Raw genomic sequence first — 19,191 nt, forward strand, 5'->3', positions numbered from 1 at the left:
AAGAGAAAGCAAAGAGGAGAGAGGAGAGACATGATAAATTGGTAAAGCCAATAACTTATCGAGTGGGGGATCTGGTGCTAGTAAAAGTGCATGTCAAATCGAAGAAATTAAATTCTGAGATACATAAATTTAACCATGTTTATAAAGGACCATATAGGACCACAAGAATTGATCACCCGAACACAGTTGAATTGGGATATGTGCAAACAAAAAGAGCTCATGGTAGGGAACATGTTGAGAATATAAAATGATACTATCCACATAAGCATAAGAGCAACCCAGATAATTGAATAAAATTAGTTTAAGGTGTAGGGAGCCGCAAATCTTTTGCTGGTATACCAAGTGGTGACTGGTACACTTCCAGCTGGGTGAACTTTATTTCTTGTTTCAAGTTTCACTCCTCTACCATCTTTTTCTATTCTTAGATTAAGAAAGTTGGTGTATAGTAGTTAGAATAGGTAGTGGTCATCCAAATAATTCAGTCAGGAACCATGTAGCAATGAAATGAGAACCAGATCAGAAAGCCAATGTTTATAAAATGTGGTGAGAAGCTAATTGGTGAAACAAGAGTTTGTGTAATCTTATAGAGTTGTTTTATGAGGTATGAAAAGGTCAAGCAATTGTAAGAGACTTGAAGTAATGTATCGGTTTGTAAGTAGGAAGGCATATAGAGAAACAAATACATGATGAGATACTTGTTCGAATAAATTATGTGAAATATGATATACTGAGAGGCCAAGGAGCCTGGAGTAGTATTTTTATGTAGTTATTGCAGCGAATATGGAGGGTTGATGTAGGTTGAAGATGTACATATATTTTCAGTTGAAGTTGCTGTTAAGTTGAGGGAGTTATGTGTAATAAATTGTATTCAATGTGAAATGTTCGAAATATGTCATTTAGCACAAAAGCAAAATCTGTTCTAGGTATCTGGAGGCATACATGTTGATCTAAAGTATACTGATAAAACAGAAAGTGTAATTCATGAATAATGAGTAATTCATGTATCCAATTAGCTATCAGAATCAATTATGGTTATACTTAGGTCAAGCTTTAGAAGCAGAATTCTGGCACTGTGTTATGAATAATAAATATCCATACAGCACATCTGAATTAATGTTAATATAACAGGAAATATTGTACCTCTCATCTGAGTATTAGTGACAACAAATCACATATGGCAGCATAAATGTTTGGCATAATAAAATGCAGAAATTTTAAAAATTTTCGTTGGGCGACCACATCAGTTATAGCGATGCAAATAGTTATGTAATACATATTTAGTGGCATAATGAAGAATTTAATATTATTGAATCAATCTGTAGAGGTATGAGGAATTGTCAAATAACTGCCTAAGTCAAGTTAAATACTATATTTTGTTCTCATTTTCAATTCCACTTGTGTTGAAGACTCAAATGAATAACTTTTGAATATCTTCATTAACTTTCATGTGTGTTGGCCAAGTGAGTTATAAGTTAGTGTGATAGTAGTATGGATGGCAGGAATCCCACTGAAAGGACGGCATTCAACTAGCTTTTCCTTGTCTTTGATGTAGCAAGCTATAAATGATTAATCTGTAACAAATATGTAGTTAACGGCTCATGCAGACCTTTGAAAGTTAAGGTTTCTGGTAATTGAATGTAAGACAAAATTTGAGAAAATATTTGCCATGTTATGTTAATTAAGATAGATTAATGTTGTATTATGATTCTGTAGGGGCAGTTCACTACCGGAGTCAATGTGAGACGTTGTAACTTTCAGTATGTGAATCAGAATCTAATGTTCCTCATTTTCATTTATATGCTGTGTGATGATTTTTTGCTATTATTCTTTTTCGCTTGTGGCTACAAAGAAGCTTTTTAGGGCGGGGATGTAAGGGATCTGTGATCCCACGAACATACACTCCTGGAAATGGAAAAAAGAACACATTGACACCGGTGTGTCAGACCCACCATACTTTCTCCGGACACTGCGAGAGGGCTGTACAAGCAATGATCACACGCACGGCACAGCGGACACACCAGGAACCACGGTGTTGGCCGTCGAATGGCGCTAGCTGCGCAGCATTTGTGCTCCGCCGCCGTCAGTGTCAGCCAGTTTGCCGTGGCATACGGAGCTCCATCGCAGTCTTTAACACTGGTAGCATGCCGCGACAGCGTGGACGTGAACCGTATGTGCAGTTGACGGACTTTGAGCGAGGGCGTACAGTGGGCATGCGGGAAGCCGGGTGGACGTACCGCCGAATTGCTCAACACGTGGGGCCTGAGGTCTCCACAGTACATCGATGTTGTCGCCAGTGGTCGGCGGAAGGTGCACGTGCCCGTCGACCTGGGACCGGAGCGCAGCGATGCACGGATGCACGCCAAGACCGTAGGATCCTACACAGTGCCGTAGGGGACCGCACCGCCACTTCCCAGCAAATTAGGGACACTGTTGCTCCTGGGGTATCGGCGAGGACCATTCGCAACCGTCTCCATGAAGCTGGGCTATGGTCCCGCACACCGTTAGGCCGTCTTCCGCTCACGCCCCAACATCGTGCAGCCCGCCTCCAGTGGTGTCGCGACAGGCGTGAATGGAGGGACGAATGGAGACGTGTCGTCTTCAGCGATGAGAGTCGCTTCTGCCTTGGTGCCAATGATGGTCGTATGCGTGTTTGGCGCCGTGCAGGTGAGCGCCACAATCAGGACTGCATACGACGGAGGCACACAGGGCCAACACCCGGCATCATGGTGTGGGGAGCGATCTCCTACACTGGCCGTACACCACTGGTGATCGTCGAGGGGACACTGAATAGTGCACGGTACATCCAAACCGTCATCGAACCCATCGTTCTACCATTCCTAGACCGGCAAGGGGACTTGCTGTTCCAACAGGACAATGCACGTCCGCATATATCCCGTGCCACCCAACGTGCTCTAGAAGGTGTAAGTCAACTACCCTGGCCAGCAAGATCTCCGGATCTGTCCCCCATTGAGCATGTTTGGGACTGGATGAAGCGTCGTCTCACGCGGTCTGCACGTCCAGCACGAACGCTGGTCCAACTGAGGCGCCAGGTGGAAATGGCATGGCAAGCCGTTCCACAGGACTACATCCAGCATCTCTACGATCGTCTCCATGGGAGAATAGCAGCCTGCATTGCTGCGAAAGGTGGATATACACTGTACTAGTGCCGACATTGTGCATGCTCTGTTGCCTGTGTCTATGTGCCTGTGGTTCTGTCAGTGTGATCATGTGATGTATCTGACCCCAGGAATGTGTCAACAAAGTTTCCCCTTCCTGGGACAATGAATTCACGGTGTTCTTATTTCAATTTCCAGGTGTGTAGATGCTAGTATCCGACACCCAGGTCGAAAGCAGACAGGAGTCGATTGTCGAGCGCTGCAGAAGGCAGTGAGATCAGTGTCGAATGAACAGTGGTACCGGAGAGACGGTAAGGATGGTGGTTGAGTGAGTAGAAAACGGTAAATTCACCGGAGTCTGACAAATGAGAGCGTCCCCCTGATCGTCGTGGGGTGGATCCTCATCAATACCGATTCACGAGTGATATGAAACCAGAAAGTGACACGTGCCGAATTACGTGTTGCGCGTCAACCGTGTCGGCCAGCAACAACCATGGACTGCAGTGAGGATTGTTGTGTATGTTAACCATCATCAATGCGTGTGATGAAGTACTTAAAATCAGCAACCAATAAAAGGATATAACCGTAATTAAAGGGTAAGACGAAGGTAGCAACTGCTTTAGAATTTGTGTGTTATTACAGAAAATACACATCAGTTTATACATCGCAACCTTTGTGGTCCTTAGTAATAGACAAACTCTGAATCATTAACTATTCTGTCTCAGAACAGCCGCACCCAGTTGAAATACCCCCGAAACCACAGCAGAAAAACCGATAGCGTTTCATCCATTAAGCACATGGTCATATAATCATAATAATTAACTGTTTGGCAGCTTAAGTAAATCGCTCGAAACCCAATAAAGGACAAAACGGGGGTGTTTAGTGTCACATGTGATTTCAACCAGACAATCGTCGGAGATGTGTTTGGGGGCAACTCAGTCAGGCTGAACGCCTTAGACACACTTCCAGCGAGTACAGCAAGGTGGAGGTTCCCTGATGTTTTGGGGTGGCATTATGTGGGGCCGCCGAAAACCGCTGGTGGTCATGGAAGGCGCCGTAACGGCTGAACGATACGTGAATGGGATCCTCTGACTGATAGTGCAACCATATTGACAGCATATTGGCGAGGCATTCGTCTTCATGGACAACAATTCGTGCCCCCTTCGTGCACATCTTGTGAATGACTTCCTTCAGGATAACGACATCGCTCGACTAGAGTGTTCAGCATGTTCCCCAGACATGAACCCTATCAAACATGCCTGGGATAGACTGTGTTTATGGATGACGTGACCCACCAACCATTCTGAAGGATCTATGCCGAATCTCCATTGGGGAGTGGGACAATGTGACCAACAGTGCCTTGATGAACCTGTGGATAGTATGCCATGACAAATACACGCATGCATCAATGCAAGAGGACGTGCTACTGGGTATCAGCGGTACCGGTGTGTACTGCAATCTGGACCACCACCTCTGAAGGTGTCGCTTTGTTGTGGTACAACATGTAATGTGTGGTTTTAATGAGCAATAAAAAGGGCGGAAATGATGTTTATATTGACTTCAATTCCAATTTTCTGTACAGATTCCGGAACTCTCAGAACCGAGGTGATTCAAAAGTTTTTTTGATGTGTGTAAAATGCTCCGAACATTCTCAGCTGGGGAGAGACCCGGCGACCATGCTGAACAAGATATCGTTTTGCAAGCGCAAAGGCGAGCGCAGGAAACTCTCGCTGTGTAAGGGCGCGTTATCTTGCTGAAATTTCAGCCCAGGCTGGCTTGCCATGAAGAGCAACAAAGCGGGACGTTTTTGTCGACGTAGCGCTGTCCTGTAGCCGTGCCGCAGATGACAAATAAAGGAATCCTGTTATGAAAAGAAATAGCACCCCAGATCATTACTCCTGGTTGTCGGATCGAGAGTTTGTACTAGTCGTCTTCATGCTTGCTAAACGCTATCTATTAGTCAGTGAGGTCGCCCGATATCTCCCAAATCGGAAATGTTTGGAGTGTTATGGAGAGGATCCTGTAACCACGTCGGGCATTTGGTAATCTAGGGAGCCAATTGGACACAGTTTGGTACGATATCCCTCAGGAGTCTACCCAAGAGCTCTGTCGATCAGTGCTGAACGAAGTAACTGCTTGCATAATGGCCAGAAGTTGACAAAAGCATTATTGACTTGCTGAGTTCATGGAGTTCTTTCGCTTGAAGAAATCGTGCAATTTTTCTGTAATTGTAATCATGTGTAACTATAATCACATGTACAATACATTTTACGATTTCTGTCTCAATCGGATAATTCCTTCATCGTTCTTTTTTCTTTGTGCCTTGGAGTGTATGGTGTAAGTTTGTTTTGAATTTAAGTAAAACTATGTTTTAGCATAGGGTCTTAGAGCAACAAAGAGTATGAAGCCACTGGAAAAATGCGCAGGTCATTCTCATTTGGAAGAAAGGTCGGCAGACAGAAGCACAGATGTCATATGTCACTCGCATCAATCTGTTACAGAGGTGGGGAAAATATTGTACACTAGTGCATTATGACGTATGTAGGGTTTGAAAATGTCTTCTATAAAAATGAACAAGGATTCTGCGAGCAGAGATCTCGCGAAACATAGTTCGCTATGTACATTCGTGATAGTTAGATTGGTGTAGAAGAAGACATGTAGGAACGTACACACCTTCACCAGGAAGAGGCTAAGAGGGCTTGCAGAGTGTAGATGCAGAATTCAGTAAAGCTTATTAGACTTGTTCTAACCATACACCATTACCTAATAGAACAGGAAAGATGTACGCCCTACGACACATCGTAAAGTGTTTTGGAAAGGCAAAGGGGAAGTGGCACAGCTACATGAAGTACCCTCCGCCACACACCGTGAGGGCTCTTGCGGAGTGTAGATGTAGATGTCAATGACCTTTATCGGCAGTTTTCTACCTACACACCATTGGTAATGGAACAGAAAAAACGTAGACTCCACCCCACATTGTAATGTGTCTTGCTGCTGTAGACTAGAGATACTAAAGGGCGCCCGCGGCTGCCGCCACCCGCTGCGCACCTGCTCCTTCTTGTCCCTGTCCGCGAGGCACTCCGGCTTGGTGAGGTTGGCGCCGATGACGCGCCTGCCGACGCCGTCGTCGTCCTCGACGAGCGCGACGAGGGCGGCGCGCTGGCGCAGGTAGGCCCGCCAGATGCCGGTGAAGCAGCGCAGCGAGTCTGGCTCGTCGCGCAGCCCGGACAGCGAGCAGACGGGCTCGTCGCGCAGGAAGTGCGTCACCATGTGCTCCAGGACGGCGTCGTCCATCTCCGGCGGCACGTCCTGGATGACGAAGCGCGGCTTCTTGCCGTCCGCCATGGGGCGCCGGCCCTCGAAGCGCCGCCACACCGTCGGCACCGGCTTGTCGTCAGGACGCCTCCACGGCTTGCTCTCTCCAGACATCTGCAACACAGCATGTTGTTCTCAACGGAGAGACGTCTACAGACGTTAAAATAACCTCTGGCGTGCCACAGGGCAGTGTTATGGGACCATTGCTTTTCACAATATATACACTCCTGGAAATTGAAATAAGAACACCGTGAATTCATTGTCCCAGGAAGGGGAAACTTTATTGACACATTCCTGGGGTCAGATACATCACATGATCACACTGACAGAACCACAGGCACATAGACACAGGCAACAGAGCATGCACAATGTTGGCACTAGTACAGTGTATATCCACCTTTCGCAGCAATGCAGGCTGCTATTCTCCCATGGAGACGATCGTAGAGATGCTGGATGTAGTCCTGTGGAACGGCTTGCCATGCCATTTCCACCTGGCGCCTCAGTTGGACCAGCATTCGTGCTGGACGTGCAGACCGCGTGAGACGACGCTTCATCCAGTCCCAAACATGCTCAATGGGGGACAGATCCGGAGATCTTGCTGGCCAGGGTAGTTGATTTACACCTTCTAGAGCACGTTGGGTGGCACGGGATACATGCGGACGTGCATTGTCCTGTTGGAACAGCAAGTTCCCTTGCCGGTCTAGGAATGGTAGAACGATGGGTTGGATGACGGTTTGGATGTACCGTGCACTATTCAGTGTCCCCTCGACGATCACCAGTGGTGTACGGCCAGTGTAGGAGATCGCTCCCCACACCATGATTCCGGGTGTTGGCCCTGTGTGCCTCGGTCGTATGCAGTCCTGATTGTGGCGCTCACCTGCACGGCGCCAAACACGCATACGATCATCATTGGCACCAAGGCAGAAGCGACTCTCATCGCTGAGGACGACACGTCTCCATTCGTCCCTCCATTCACGCCTGTCGCGACACCACTGGAGGCGGGCTGCACGATGTTGGGGCGTGAGCGGAAGACGGCCCAACGGTGTGCGGGACCGTAGCCCAGCTTCATGGAGACGGTTGCGAATGGTCCTAGCCGATACCCCAGGAGCAACAGTGTCCCTAATTTGCTGGGAAGTGGCGGTGCGGTCCCCTACGGCACTGCGTAGGATCCTACGGTCTTGGCGTGCATCCGTGCGTCGCTGCGGTCCGGTCCCAGGTCGACGGGCACGTGCACCTTCCGCCGACCACTGGCGACAACATCGATGTACTGTGGAGACCTCACGCCCCACGTGTTGAGCAATTCGGCGGTACGTCCACCCGGCCTCCCGCATGCCCACTATACGCCCTCGCTCAAAGTCCGTCAACTGCACATACGGTTCACGTCCACGCTGTCGCGGCATGCTACCAGTGTTAAAGACTGCGATGGAGCTCCGTATGCCACGGCAAACTGGCTGACACTGACGGCGGCGGTGCACAAATGCTGCGCAGCTAGCGCCATTCGACGGCCAACACCGCGGTTCCTGGTGTGTCCGCTGTGCCGTGCGTGTGATCATTGCTTGTACAGCCCTGTCGCAGTGTCCGGAGCAAGTATGGTGGGTCTGACACACCGGTGTCAATGTGTTCTTTTTTCCATTTCCAGGAGTGTATAAATCACCTAGTAGATAGTGTCGGAAGTTCCGTGTGGCTTTTCGCGGATGATGCTGTAGTATACAGAGAGGTTGCAGCATTAGAAAATTGCAGCGAAATGCAGGAAGATCTGCAGCGGATAGGCACTTGGTGCAGGGAGTGGCAGCTGACCCTTAACATGGACAAATGTCACGTATTGCGAATACATAGAAAGAAGGATCCTTTATTGTATGATTATATGATAGCGGAACAAACACTGGTAGCACTTACTTCTGTAAAATATCTGGGAGTATGCGTACGGAACGATTTGAAGTGGAATGAGCTCATAAAACTAGTTGTTGGTAAGGCAGGTGCCAGGTTGAGATTCATTGGGAGAGACCTTAGAAAATGTAGTCTATCAACAAAGGAGGTAGCTTACAAAACACTCGTTCGACCTATACTTGAGTATTGCTCATCAGTGTGGGATCCGTACCAGGTCGGTTGACGGAGCTGATAGACAAGATCCCAGGAAGAGCGGCGCGTTTCGTCACAGGGTTATTCGGTAAGCGTAACAGCGTTACGGAGATGTTTAACAAACTCAGTGGCAGACTGTGCAAGACAGGCGCTATGAATCGCGGTGTAGCTTGCTCGCCAGGTTTCGAGAGGGTGCGTTTCTGAATGAGGTATCGAATATATTGCTTCCCTCTACTTATATCTCCCAAGGAGATCACGAATGTAAAATTAGAGGGATTCGAGCGCCCACGGAGCCTTTCCGGCAGCCGTTCTTCCCGCGAACCATATGCGAGTGGAACAGGAAAGGGAGGTAATGACAGTGGCACGTAAAGTGCCCTCCGCCACACACCGTTGGGTGGCTTGCGAAGTATTAATGTACATGTAGATGTAGATGAAAAGCGTGGCAGTGGTAAACGAATGAGGAAAACTTCTACATTGTTGCCCTTCCGAACTCTAACCTACGAAACTATTTAACAAACTTCAAACTGGCGCAAGGTGTACAACTAGCGGCATTCAGTAAGTAATGCAACAAATGTATTTCTCAGCCAACTTCGGTTGAAAAAATGCTGAATTTGTTGTGGGACTTTAGTTTCACCAACTTTCGATAGGTGGCGGCGCTATGTCTTGCCTTCAAAATGGTGTCTGTAGCGGAGATGAATTCCAAACAAAACATTGAGTTCTTTTTGGCGGGAAACCAGAGCATCACAGATATTCACAGGAGTTTGCAGACTGTCTAAGGCGACTTGACGTAAACCCCATTGAGCATACGTGGGACGTGATTACCAGGCGTGTTCGTGGTCGTTCCGGTCCTACAGACTAAACAAGAAGACCCAAGGCTGCGGTACCACTTATCAGTGTCACCCTACTGGTGCCAAAGTTGGTAACAGAACTGTGAGTTTCCATGAGACGCCGGCAGCGTTAACGCGGAATCCGGCGGTCCCAGTGCTGCAGGCCCACTGAGCCAAACCTCCAGCAGGGCTGCACTGTGGATCTCCACCGCCACAATACGGCACTGCCAGTGGCAACCACTCAGCCAGCCACACGTAATTGGAGCCTCCTCATTGTGGACATTGACAACTGGACCCTATTTCTTGCTGTATTATTTGTAACGAGTTGTTGTACACTTGGAGAAATACAGGTTCAATAAATCTTCTGTGTGTTGTGTTAATTTCCTCAGTAATCATTTCTGCCTCTGTCCAGCTTTTCCCACAATGACAACTGCTTCACCAATTCCGTAGACCGCCTCTCCTTGCAACTGTGTGCGAAGTCGTACACAACAGAGGGCTCTCAGTGAAGAATGGGGACGAATACCGCGGGGTGACCTCTGTAACCTTATGCAGAGCGTACCAGGTAGGTGTCAGGCGGTGACAAACACACACGGAGGGCGTACACATTACTGAAGCTCTCAAAGTCCACCTGGGAAGACAGGATGAATGATTGCTTCCGCTTTGTTTTCGACACGTGTCGGAGATTTCACTTCTTGTTACGTAGATGAATGAGGTCGTAATGACGTTTTGTTGTGTACTCCCTTTTTAAAGATAGGGGTGTAACCTGGTAACATACTCAGGCCTCAGTTATTGTTCAGTGTAATAAGGCACACACCCAGAGTCACGTTTCTATAATTATTTTGAACGGTGTATAAGGACCCATAACACAGCAGATTTATCATCCAAATATATGTGATATGCCACATGTAAGAAGTGGAAACGACTACCAGCATTTGTTGCATTTCGACTGAGAGAGAATTTTGGCCTATCGGCATAGCAGTTTATGGTCTGGCGATGTTGCTGCTCGAATCGGTCAGGGTCCCTCAACTATCATACCAAAATGGAATAGATGGGTTCAGTAGGGCCATACTCAACACTACACGCGCGAATGGAGAAACATATTCTTCTCTCTGGTGTGAAGGCTTAGACATACACACCATGTGCCTTGAGTCATCAAATGGGCTTATTTGGAGACAGTCAAGTGTCACCATATCTGGAGCACCGTGGCCTAAGAATGGCGATTATCGTCACATCTCCCCTTGGCGCCGACGAAGTGGCCGAGCGGTTTGAGGCGCCATGTCACGGACTGTGTGGCACCTCCCGTCAGAGGTTCGAGTCCTCCCTCGGGCATGGCTGTGTGTTGTTCTTACGTAAGTTAGTTTACGTTAGTTTCAAGTAGTGTGTAAGTCTAGGGACCGATGATCTCAGCAGTTTGGTCCCTTAGGAATTCACACACATTTGAACATCCACTTGGCACAACAACAGGTAGAGGAACACCGAGATTGGTACGACCAACAACAACCCTAGACACAGAAATGACGCCACATGGCGTTTTCAGACGGTCTGCGTGCAGGTTTATGATGGATGTATCAGTGCGTGCATACTCCAAGGGCAACGAAGGTTGCCAGATTGCAGTCATCGTTGCCATAGCAGCCTAGCACCTAGCGTGGTTGTGTCGACTGGCGTTGGGTGCAAAAACGACCACCTCCGGCTTGCATAGTCGGAAATCTGGACAACAACCGTTGCTTTCCTGGTGTGTTGAGGCTGGTACCAGAGCCCTGTTTTCTAGGCCTCTGTATCGTTATAATGGGCAGCTGTAATTAAACTTTCGCTACTTGTGACGGCTCCCATGAGAAACTAGCGATCGTAGGACAATGAAACTTTGTGGAAACATTCGTAAGGACAAGCGAAAGAGAAATAATGAATAAACCATTGAAGCAAACACCTTTTAATTTCCAAATGAGAAGACAACATTTGTTAATTGCGTACAATGTTTATGTTTCTGGTTGCAAATGTTGCCCAATATGATGACCATCTGCACCCATTATAGCCTGGAACCACACTAGAGGTTGATCTGCTGCTGCCTGAAACTACAGCGGACCACGGAATGTTCAGCTTTCGTGACACAGCTCTTGCACAGCTTGACTATCGCATATTCCATCCAGCATTCTCAACCACGGCAACAGTGAATTCAACAATTTGTAACGCAATTGGCTGTCGACCTTTCCCAGGAGGAATTCACAAATCACCAATTAATTCCAAGTTCTGTATCATGTTCTTTAACCCCAATGTGGAAAGAGGGCCTCTTCGTATTCCTTTAGTTGGTGGGCACTCGTCAAGAGCACCAGCATTGTGTGCAGCTGTTGTGATCAAACAGCTTTACGAACAAAGTCCTACTCACCGGCCAGCGCCGACATTTTGCTACCGTGATGCACACGGACGGTTGTGTTTCAGCCCTACTTCGCCGTACCAGTACCGGCACCTAGCGGCAAGTCATGACACGAACACCACTAACAACGAAAATCCAGCAACGCATTGTCTGAATATTATTCCTATAAAGTTTGGTTACCATATGGTACGTAGTTTTCTGTGTACACTGACTCAAGTAGAAGAAGTTTAATTACTTCCACATTGTATTTCAACAAGATAATGCAAGATCGCATCTTGCCAATACTTTCCTGACGTACCCCTGCACAGACAATTTCGACTGTTTTCCTGGTCAACATGTTCTTTACATCTGCAACCACTGAAAACATGCCGTCATAAATTTTACAGGAAAAAAAAGCCAGTCATACAGGTTCAGTTCGTCTCGATGCCAAGCCGAGTTAGCGTCATTCTTCCTGGCAGATGCTACAGCTCTGAATACTAAATTTCGCAACCTGTACATTCTCAAATTATTTGGAAGTTTACGTAACGACGGCATGAGTTGTTTTTGGTACCAGTGTGGGAAGGCTCGATAAATAAGGACAAGGACATTTTTATTTTCCAGTCTTGTCGTCTCCCTGCCTATTAAACTATTTCCTGTTTTTCTTCACGCAACCTCATACAAATTGAGAAGGCTGCACACTAGTTCACGAGCTTGTGTCTTGTCTGGCTGACCTCGTGCTGGTTGCTGCAACGCTTTATTTTCTCTGCATAAACTTGTTCGTGTTGTGTTGTCCGTCGAAACTTGTTTCTTGATGAGCGTGAGACAGCTACAAACTGGTAACACTTTTTGCAACGTGCAGTGCACGAGTTTGAGCAGCTCAATACTAATGAGTAAGCTCTAAAGTAAGAACCCCGTTCACTTCTCTGCCCACAAAAGCTCAGTGCTTCTGTCGAAATCAAGTTTTGCCGTCACCTGTGAAGCTTCTTCTCGAAACACATGGCAGCTCTTCTAACGTTGTCATTATTCTAACACTGTTCTTGTTTAAAAATCTAGTGAAACAATCTTTCAGCAAGCGTATTACCATTAACAGTTAGGCACCGAGTTTGGGGAATTTGCTTGTTAGTCCCAAACACCTGTGTTCGATTTCCTCCCAGTACAAGTCTCATTTCGTATTTTACCACCAGTGCCGACCGCAAGTCTAATGCAAGAACAAGGAAGCACTCACTCTCTCAGCCAAAGGGCACGACAAAAATTATTAAAGACAGACATAAGCCCACTCATGTAGAAAGAAAAGTTTGGTATAGGAATGAGTTGTTCACAGACTTCATATGATAACAGATACACTGACGAATTGGATACGACATGAGAAGAAGCTAATGGAGTCATGTACTCCTCATTATTTAAGAATAAAGGTTATAAAAATATTCGTCGATTCACAAGTCTCAGATGTTGTACTTGTAGAATCTATGTGATACGTTCTTTCATTGGCGTGGTAGACACAGAAGGTTTAGTTTAGCGTGCAGTGTTTGACACAAAACCTGGCCTCCTGCCATCCACTGCAGAGAATGTCAGAGTCATTCGCTTTATAGTGCCAATAAAACCGGCCTCCTCTCAGAATTATTGTTTTGTCTTGCAGACAAAGGCAGAAACAGATGAGAGAGAGAGAGAGAGACAGAGAGAGAATGACTGGCTTTCTGACGTCCTGATGGCCAGCTGGTGTGTAGCACTGTGCATATACGCTCTCGGTGATGAAGACAAATGTCTAAACTTTCAATGAGATTGCTTTCAGCATACTCTTGTTAAGGACTATGAGTCCTGGTTGTAACGCCTTGTTCTCCTATTGGAAGCCCCTCGACCTTCGAAGAGACGCAGATTCCATCATATGTATAGCATATCTCAGTACCTGCAATCCTGCATCCAGGTGTGAGGTGCAGGTAAGTGCTATTGAGACCCCATCATCCATGTGTATTATACAGAAGTGTTACATTAAAGCTAGGGAAGTCAGACGCTCATGAATGTGTGGCTCTAAATTAATTGCTGGAATTCTTTGCCCAATATTGTTTACCCGAGGGAGGATCTGTAACATCTATTTCTTTAATACGTACTACACAGCAGGTGCGCTGAGAAATAAACATGTGCCCGCTCCATGAGATGGAGGTGGTTGCCTGCATTACCTTCAATTGGAAGCTGCTGGCAGTCGCCATTGCTGTCTGTCGCCGTGGCAAGGCCTACTAACCGTTACGACAAGGTCTCTGCGGTTGGTGCGACCATAATTGTTTGCACACGACACGGTCGCCAGAGGATTGACACACGCACATATGCTTGAGATGACTACATGAGGCAAGCTTTAGAGCCACGGCTGCCGCCGGAGAAGCGTTGCACCCTTATGTGGATCACCCAATTGAATGGACTGTTCTAAACAGTGCTGTTATTATTACTATTAGCCTTGCAGCTGTGACCCGACACTGGCCGGAGTGGCTCAGTGCTCCGAGTACACAACTAAGGGAGCGTGCGGCCAAGCCCGTCCAGGCTGAACAGCTGCCGCGTCCACGCTTTTGCCCCAGAGCGTAAACATCGAAGCAGTAAGGCCAGGCGATGCCGAATTGCCGCAAATAAAAACTGGCGGTGAAGCGTAACTGTAATTATTAATCCTAATTACAATCTGAGACAAAAAAGACGCATCTTGAAGGAACTGTCCGAATGGGACGGAAATCGGTATATGTGATGTACATACACAAGCAAACGAATGGTTACAATTTCAGAAAAATTAGACGATTTATTTAAGAGAAACAGCTTCACAAATGGAGCATGTCAATAACACACCGGTCTGCCTCTGGCCCTTATGCAGGCAGTTACTCGGCTCGGCACTGACTGATAGAGTTGTACGATGCCCTCCAGAGGGATATCGAGCCAAATTCTGTCCAACTGGCGCATTGGATCGTCAAAATGTCGACACGATTGGAGGGCATTGCCCTCAGTGCTTCAAACGTTCTCAGCTGGGGACATATTCGGCGACTTTGCTGGCCAAGGTATGGTTTGCCAAGAACGAAGATGATCAGTAGAACCTCTCGCAGGCATTATCTTGCTAAAATGTAAGCTCACGATGGCTTGCAATGAAGGGCAATAAAACGGGGCGTAAAATATCGTCGGATGGACGACTATGTTGCATGGATGCCGCGGATGAGAACCAATGCAATGAAAGCAAGTGGCGCCCCAGAACACGACTCCTGGTTGTCAGGCTGTATGGCCGGCCTCAGTCACGCCGGTGCCCCACCGCTGTCCGAGGTGTCTCCAGCCACGTCTTCACTTGTTATTGAGGTTCAGCTCGAAGCGAGACTGGTAACTGAAGACAGTCCTACTCCAGTCAGTGAGATGCCAGGCTGAACGTCCCCAACGCCATTGCAAAAGGGATTGTTGGTGAACAGAGGTAAGAGGCAGTCGGCGTAATGAAAACCGAGAGCTCAGCCCCCACTCTGTGAGCCAGGTATCAGCGACCCTTGTGGTCACTCAAGCACGAATGGATGATGGGGCTGTGAGTGCCTCTCCATCGGCTGCCCGGTCCCTTTGTTCTGTCATATCTCTAGGTGCACCACTTCCTTCTCATCGCTGTGTTCGGCCACCGTTCACCCCCTTCTGTCAACGTAGAGTAGTGGCGTCGCTCCTATTCAAATGTCGAGCGACTCGCCAGGTACGTTTCTTTGAGCCCAACTGCACGTCCTCTCTCAGATGCAGACATCTGCATATATTGTTAGTGCGTCTGCCTGTGAGGCACAGTTGCTGTCCAACTGAGTACACGGAATGAAATTTGCAAAGCTTTATCTCCTGTATCGACTTGTCTCTTGTTTATTATCCTTGCCAGTTGCTAGGTGAAATTGCGCTGCAGCATCACACATTCATCCATCAGCATCAAAACTTTCCATTTTTGCGTTTCCCATCCACACCTGTATGAATATCAGTTTGTGACCAGTTTGCATAACTATTTTGTGGCAGTCTTTTTTTTATCTCTTAGAGTACAATCCCATTATGTTGACCTGTACGCCATTTCTCGCATCCCCATGAAATTCTGGAGGAGCACCCCTACTTTTTAGGTGCCCCTGACGTCATAGAGGCAACCATCTTTGATCTCGATATCACACAAGTTGGCACAACTCCTACAGTGCCCAATTATGATTAACTGGGGGCCCAACTATTTTCCTTTGTTTGTACACTCCCATAGTGTGTAATTATCACTAATTGGGAGAGCGGCAGCATGTCCACAACCAAGTTATTAGCTCTGTTTTATCCTTTCCGTCTCACAATGAGAGGGTGGTGGGAGGGCGCATTCATCAGTCATTCTTTTGTGTTCATATCCCCCAACCAACAGGAAAATTGCCCAGGTGGCCTAGAGTAGCCAAGACACAATTATGATTAATGGAGGTGAGATAGGAGTGGGTGAGTAACAAATCGTTTTCTTATACCCATATCCCCAACCAACGGGACAATTGCCCAACAGCCGTCCTATGGAGGAAGGAAACAGGAGGGGGGGGGGGTCATAAATCATTCGTTTGTGCTCATATTGCCAAATAAATAGGACGATTACCTGACAGTTGAAGTACAAGCGAAAGGTGAGGGGCTCAGAAACCATTCTTTTGTATGGTGATACGTTGGAAACGGGAGTAATAAATCAAACTGCGCCAGAACCTGCAAACCCTTACTATTCTAAACCAACAAATGTGATGACGATGTTAACAGTTTCAGCACTCAGCGAGATAAGTTAGCAGGAATTCCCTGCGGTTTCCTTAATTCTCAAACAAGTTTCTTCATTATTTACTTTAACATAAATGGCTTTTCCCCTGAAATCATATGGAAAACCTAGAACCTCACTACCTCTCAATTCAGTTATATCATGAAAGCCAATATCCACGTCCAAAGCGTTAGGTCGTCCACGAATTTGAAGGTTATCTTTTTACCCAACTCGTCCATGCCAGAATTAGACAATTTACTCAGTCTATCATCTATATCAGACTGGCAGCCGGCGTATTTTGCTGCAACGAGGAGCAAGCTGCTGCTCACATCTACTCCCCACCACGTCCACGAAGGAAGAGTCACTCTACCGTGAACAGGTTCAGCACTGCAACAGCTCGGGCATAAGGCAACACTTTTTGGCAGCCTACAGTGTTGCAGATTGTGCAGATGGCCGGACTTAGTATTCTGAGGAGTGGCCAGTTTTATTGTCACGCTCAATGAACGCCTTGGACTTAATCTGGATGTCGAATACGGTTCTTTAATATTGTTACAGACTGAAAATTAGCTTGGATCGAATGAAAAAAATGGACAGGGATCCTGAACACACTCTCCCACTCCCAAAATGAGGTCTCTCAGTATGGCAGAAGCCTATCATTGTGTTGGTGTCTAGGACTCCTCGCATACACGTATTATATCTTACGTCTTGCATTGCTGCAGGAAGAGATTATATGCAATGTAATGCTTACATTTGTAACAAATATGAGCAGTAGATTGCAGAGCACATTCTGACCACACTAGGCGAGAAATTATTTGCAAGGCTATAATGGTAAAACCTTTGAATCCATAGAAATATCATTGCGCTTAAATTCAGATAATCAATCCTTATATGCGAGAAACAGAGAAAAAGTGAAAATTATTGATATGTGAAACAATAGCGTGAAGAAATCTTTTCGAAAGAATTATCCAAAATTAATATTATTCGTCGCGCAACTTCACAGTTTTATAGTTTGCTGAAGAGCAGAGTCTCTAGGAGAATGATGAATATCAAGTCAAGATAGTGGTGTGCGAATTAAGTAATAGTGCTTTTAAAACGTGGAATAAAAATTTCCGTTGATGAAATCGTAGAGTAAAGCCCAAGAATCCAAATTTACAATGTCATATCGCTAAGGTAATTAAACTGTCTTCAGTGTCATATAATTTCACGGATCCGGAGGAATATGGAAATTCTAGCTTTCTACGCTTTTGCAGCATGGTTGAATGATAATCTAAACTAAACCATATCTTCAGTCTCTGACCTCTCCTTATTTCACTACAAATAAGTAATTTTTTATTGTTCCTCGTTCATTGGGAGATTATCAGAGGCGCTAAAGAGAACAGCTTTCATATGTTGTGAGATACACAGTAGTAAACTGCAGTGGTTTTTCATGATTCTATGCAGCCTGTACTTTGCCCACAGTACGCCATACACCGTGTTTGAGAATTTTATGATGCTGTGCAGATTAATCTGACTCTCTGTCTAGTGGACTGCAAACCGTTTCGTAGATTAATTATTATCATTAAATGCCGACATTTTTTATAAATTTTAAGTTGGTTATTTTATAGAGCTTTTAACAATGCCCAGTTGCTTCCTAACCACATTTGTACTATTTTCACACTGTAAGCTTTCATTTCAAAAGAGGCTGAAGCCGTCGTTAAACTCTGGTCATAATTTGTGCAGCTGTTCTGCTTCCCTCATTTATTCGTGCATGCGTTCATTTTCCAGGGTTAGCACCACTAGCCAAAGTGACACATTAATCTATATAGAACCACAAAATTCTCTAACATCGTGTACGGTGTACTGTAGCCAACAACAGCCTGTGCAGGTAGTTGGTTCACCACTTATTACGCTCTAGTATTGACATTCTTTCTTTGAATCACAAATGGACACTTACTGTAGTCCTCAAAAACTGAATTTACGTAATGTAACAGGATAATAAAACTGACTTAAAATGAATAAATCTCTGTGTTGCGACAAAACTGGGCCAGGGCACATCTAACGTCCAACTAATGTTATGCAAAGTGACCAGTTAATCTTTGCAATGTAGCTTCAAAGAAAAGCGATGCATATATACAAAGATGTATTCAATAATAATTTTGGGGCGTGATATACTTAATTTGAATAAGTTATATGGATTTTAGTTAGTTATTTTAGATTTGCTGTACTCAGTTTTAGTTATTTATTTGCTTTTCGTAAAAATTTTTTGCTTAGTTTTATTTTCAACTAGTTTCAGTTAGCTGCATGTTCCAGGACCCATAAATAATCATCTGTAGCTACATTGTGGAACTTAACAGTCCACAAATGTATGGCAGTTTCTTGTAACCGTCTTTTTATTTCATCTTGATTTAATTTCACCAGTCCCACGTCCGGCCATCCTGATTTAGGTTTTTCGTGATTTCCCTAAATCGCTAAAGGCAAATGCTGGGATGGTTCCTTCTAAAGGGCACGGCCGACTTCCTTCCCCGCCCTTCCCTAATCCAATGAGACCGATGACCTAGCAGCCTGGTCTCCTCCCCCAAAACAGCCCAACCCTCAATACAGTCAGCTGTCACTTGCATAAAAAGTCCTCTCAGGAGAGAATCCTTCTGATATGTAAAAATAAGGTGCTTCAGACTGCTTTCAACCAGCCAAAAATAAATTGGAGAAGAAATTACTAAGAAAAAGTTTGAATAATACATCTTACAATTCTAGAACAACCCGCGGGGGATGGTGTACTTCACTTGAGAAAAGTTACGATTACCATTA

The 19,191-nt window shown here is 45.9% G+C and overlaps 1 protein-coding gene across 1 annotated transcript in view; it reads right to left on the reverse strand.

The window, feature by feature from the left end:
* Positions 1 to 19,191, reverse strand: part of LOC124776715 — a 59,006-nt gene that overhangs the window by 30,900 nt on the left and 8,915 nt on the right. The window contains exon 2 of the mRNA XM_047251829.1: positions 6,165 to 6,545. Coding sequence (XP_047107785.1) covers positions 6,165 to 6,545 — 381 coding nt within the window. The remainder of the gene's footprint in view (positions 1 to 6,164; positions 6,546 to 19,191) is intronic.

Source organism: Schistocerca piceifrons, chromosome 2, assembly GCF_021461385.2.
Source record: "Schistocerca piceifrons isolate TAMUIC-IGC-003096 chromosome 2, iqSchPice1.1, whole genome shotgun sequence".
In the NCBI taxonomy this organism is placed as follows: Eukaryota; Metazoa; Arthropoda; class Insecta; order Orthoptera; family Acrididae; genus Schistocerca; species Schistocerca piceifrons.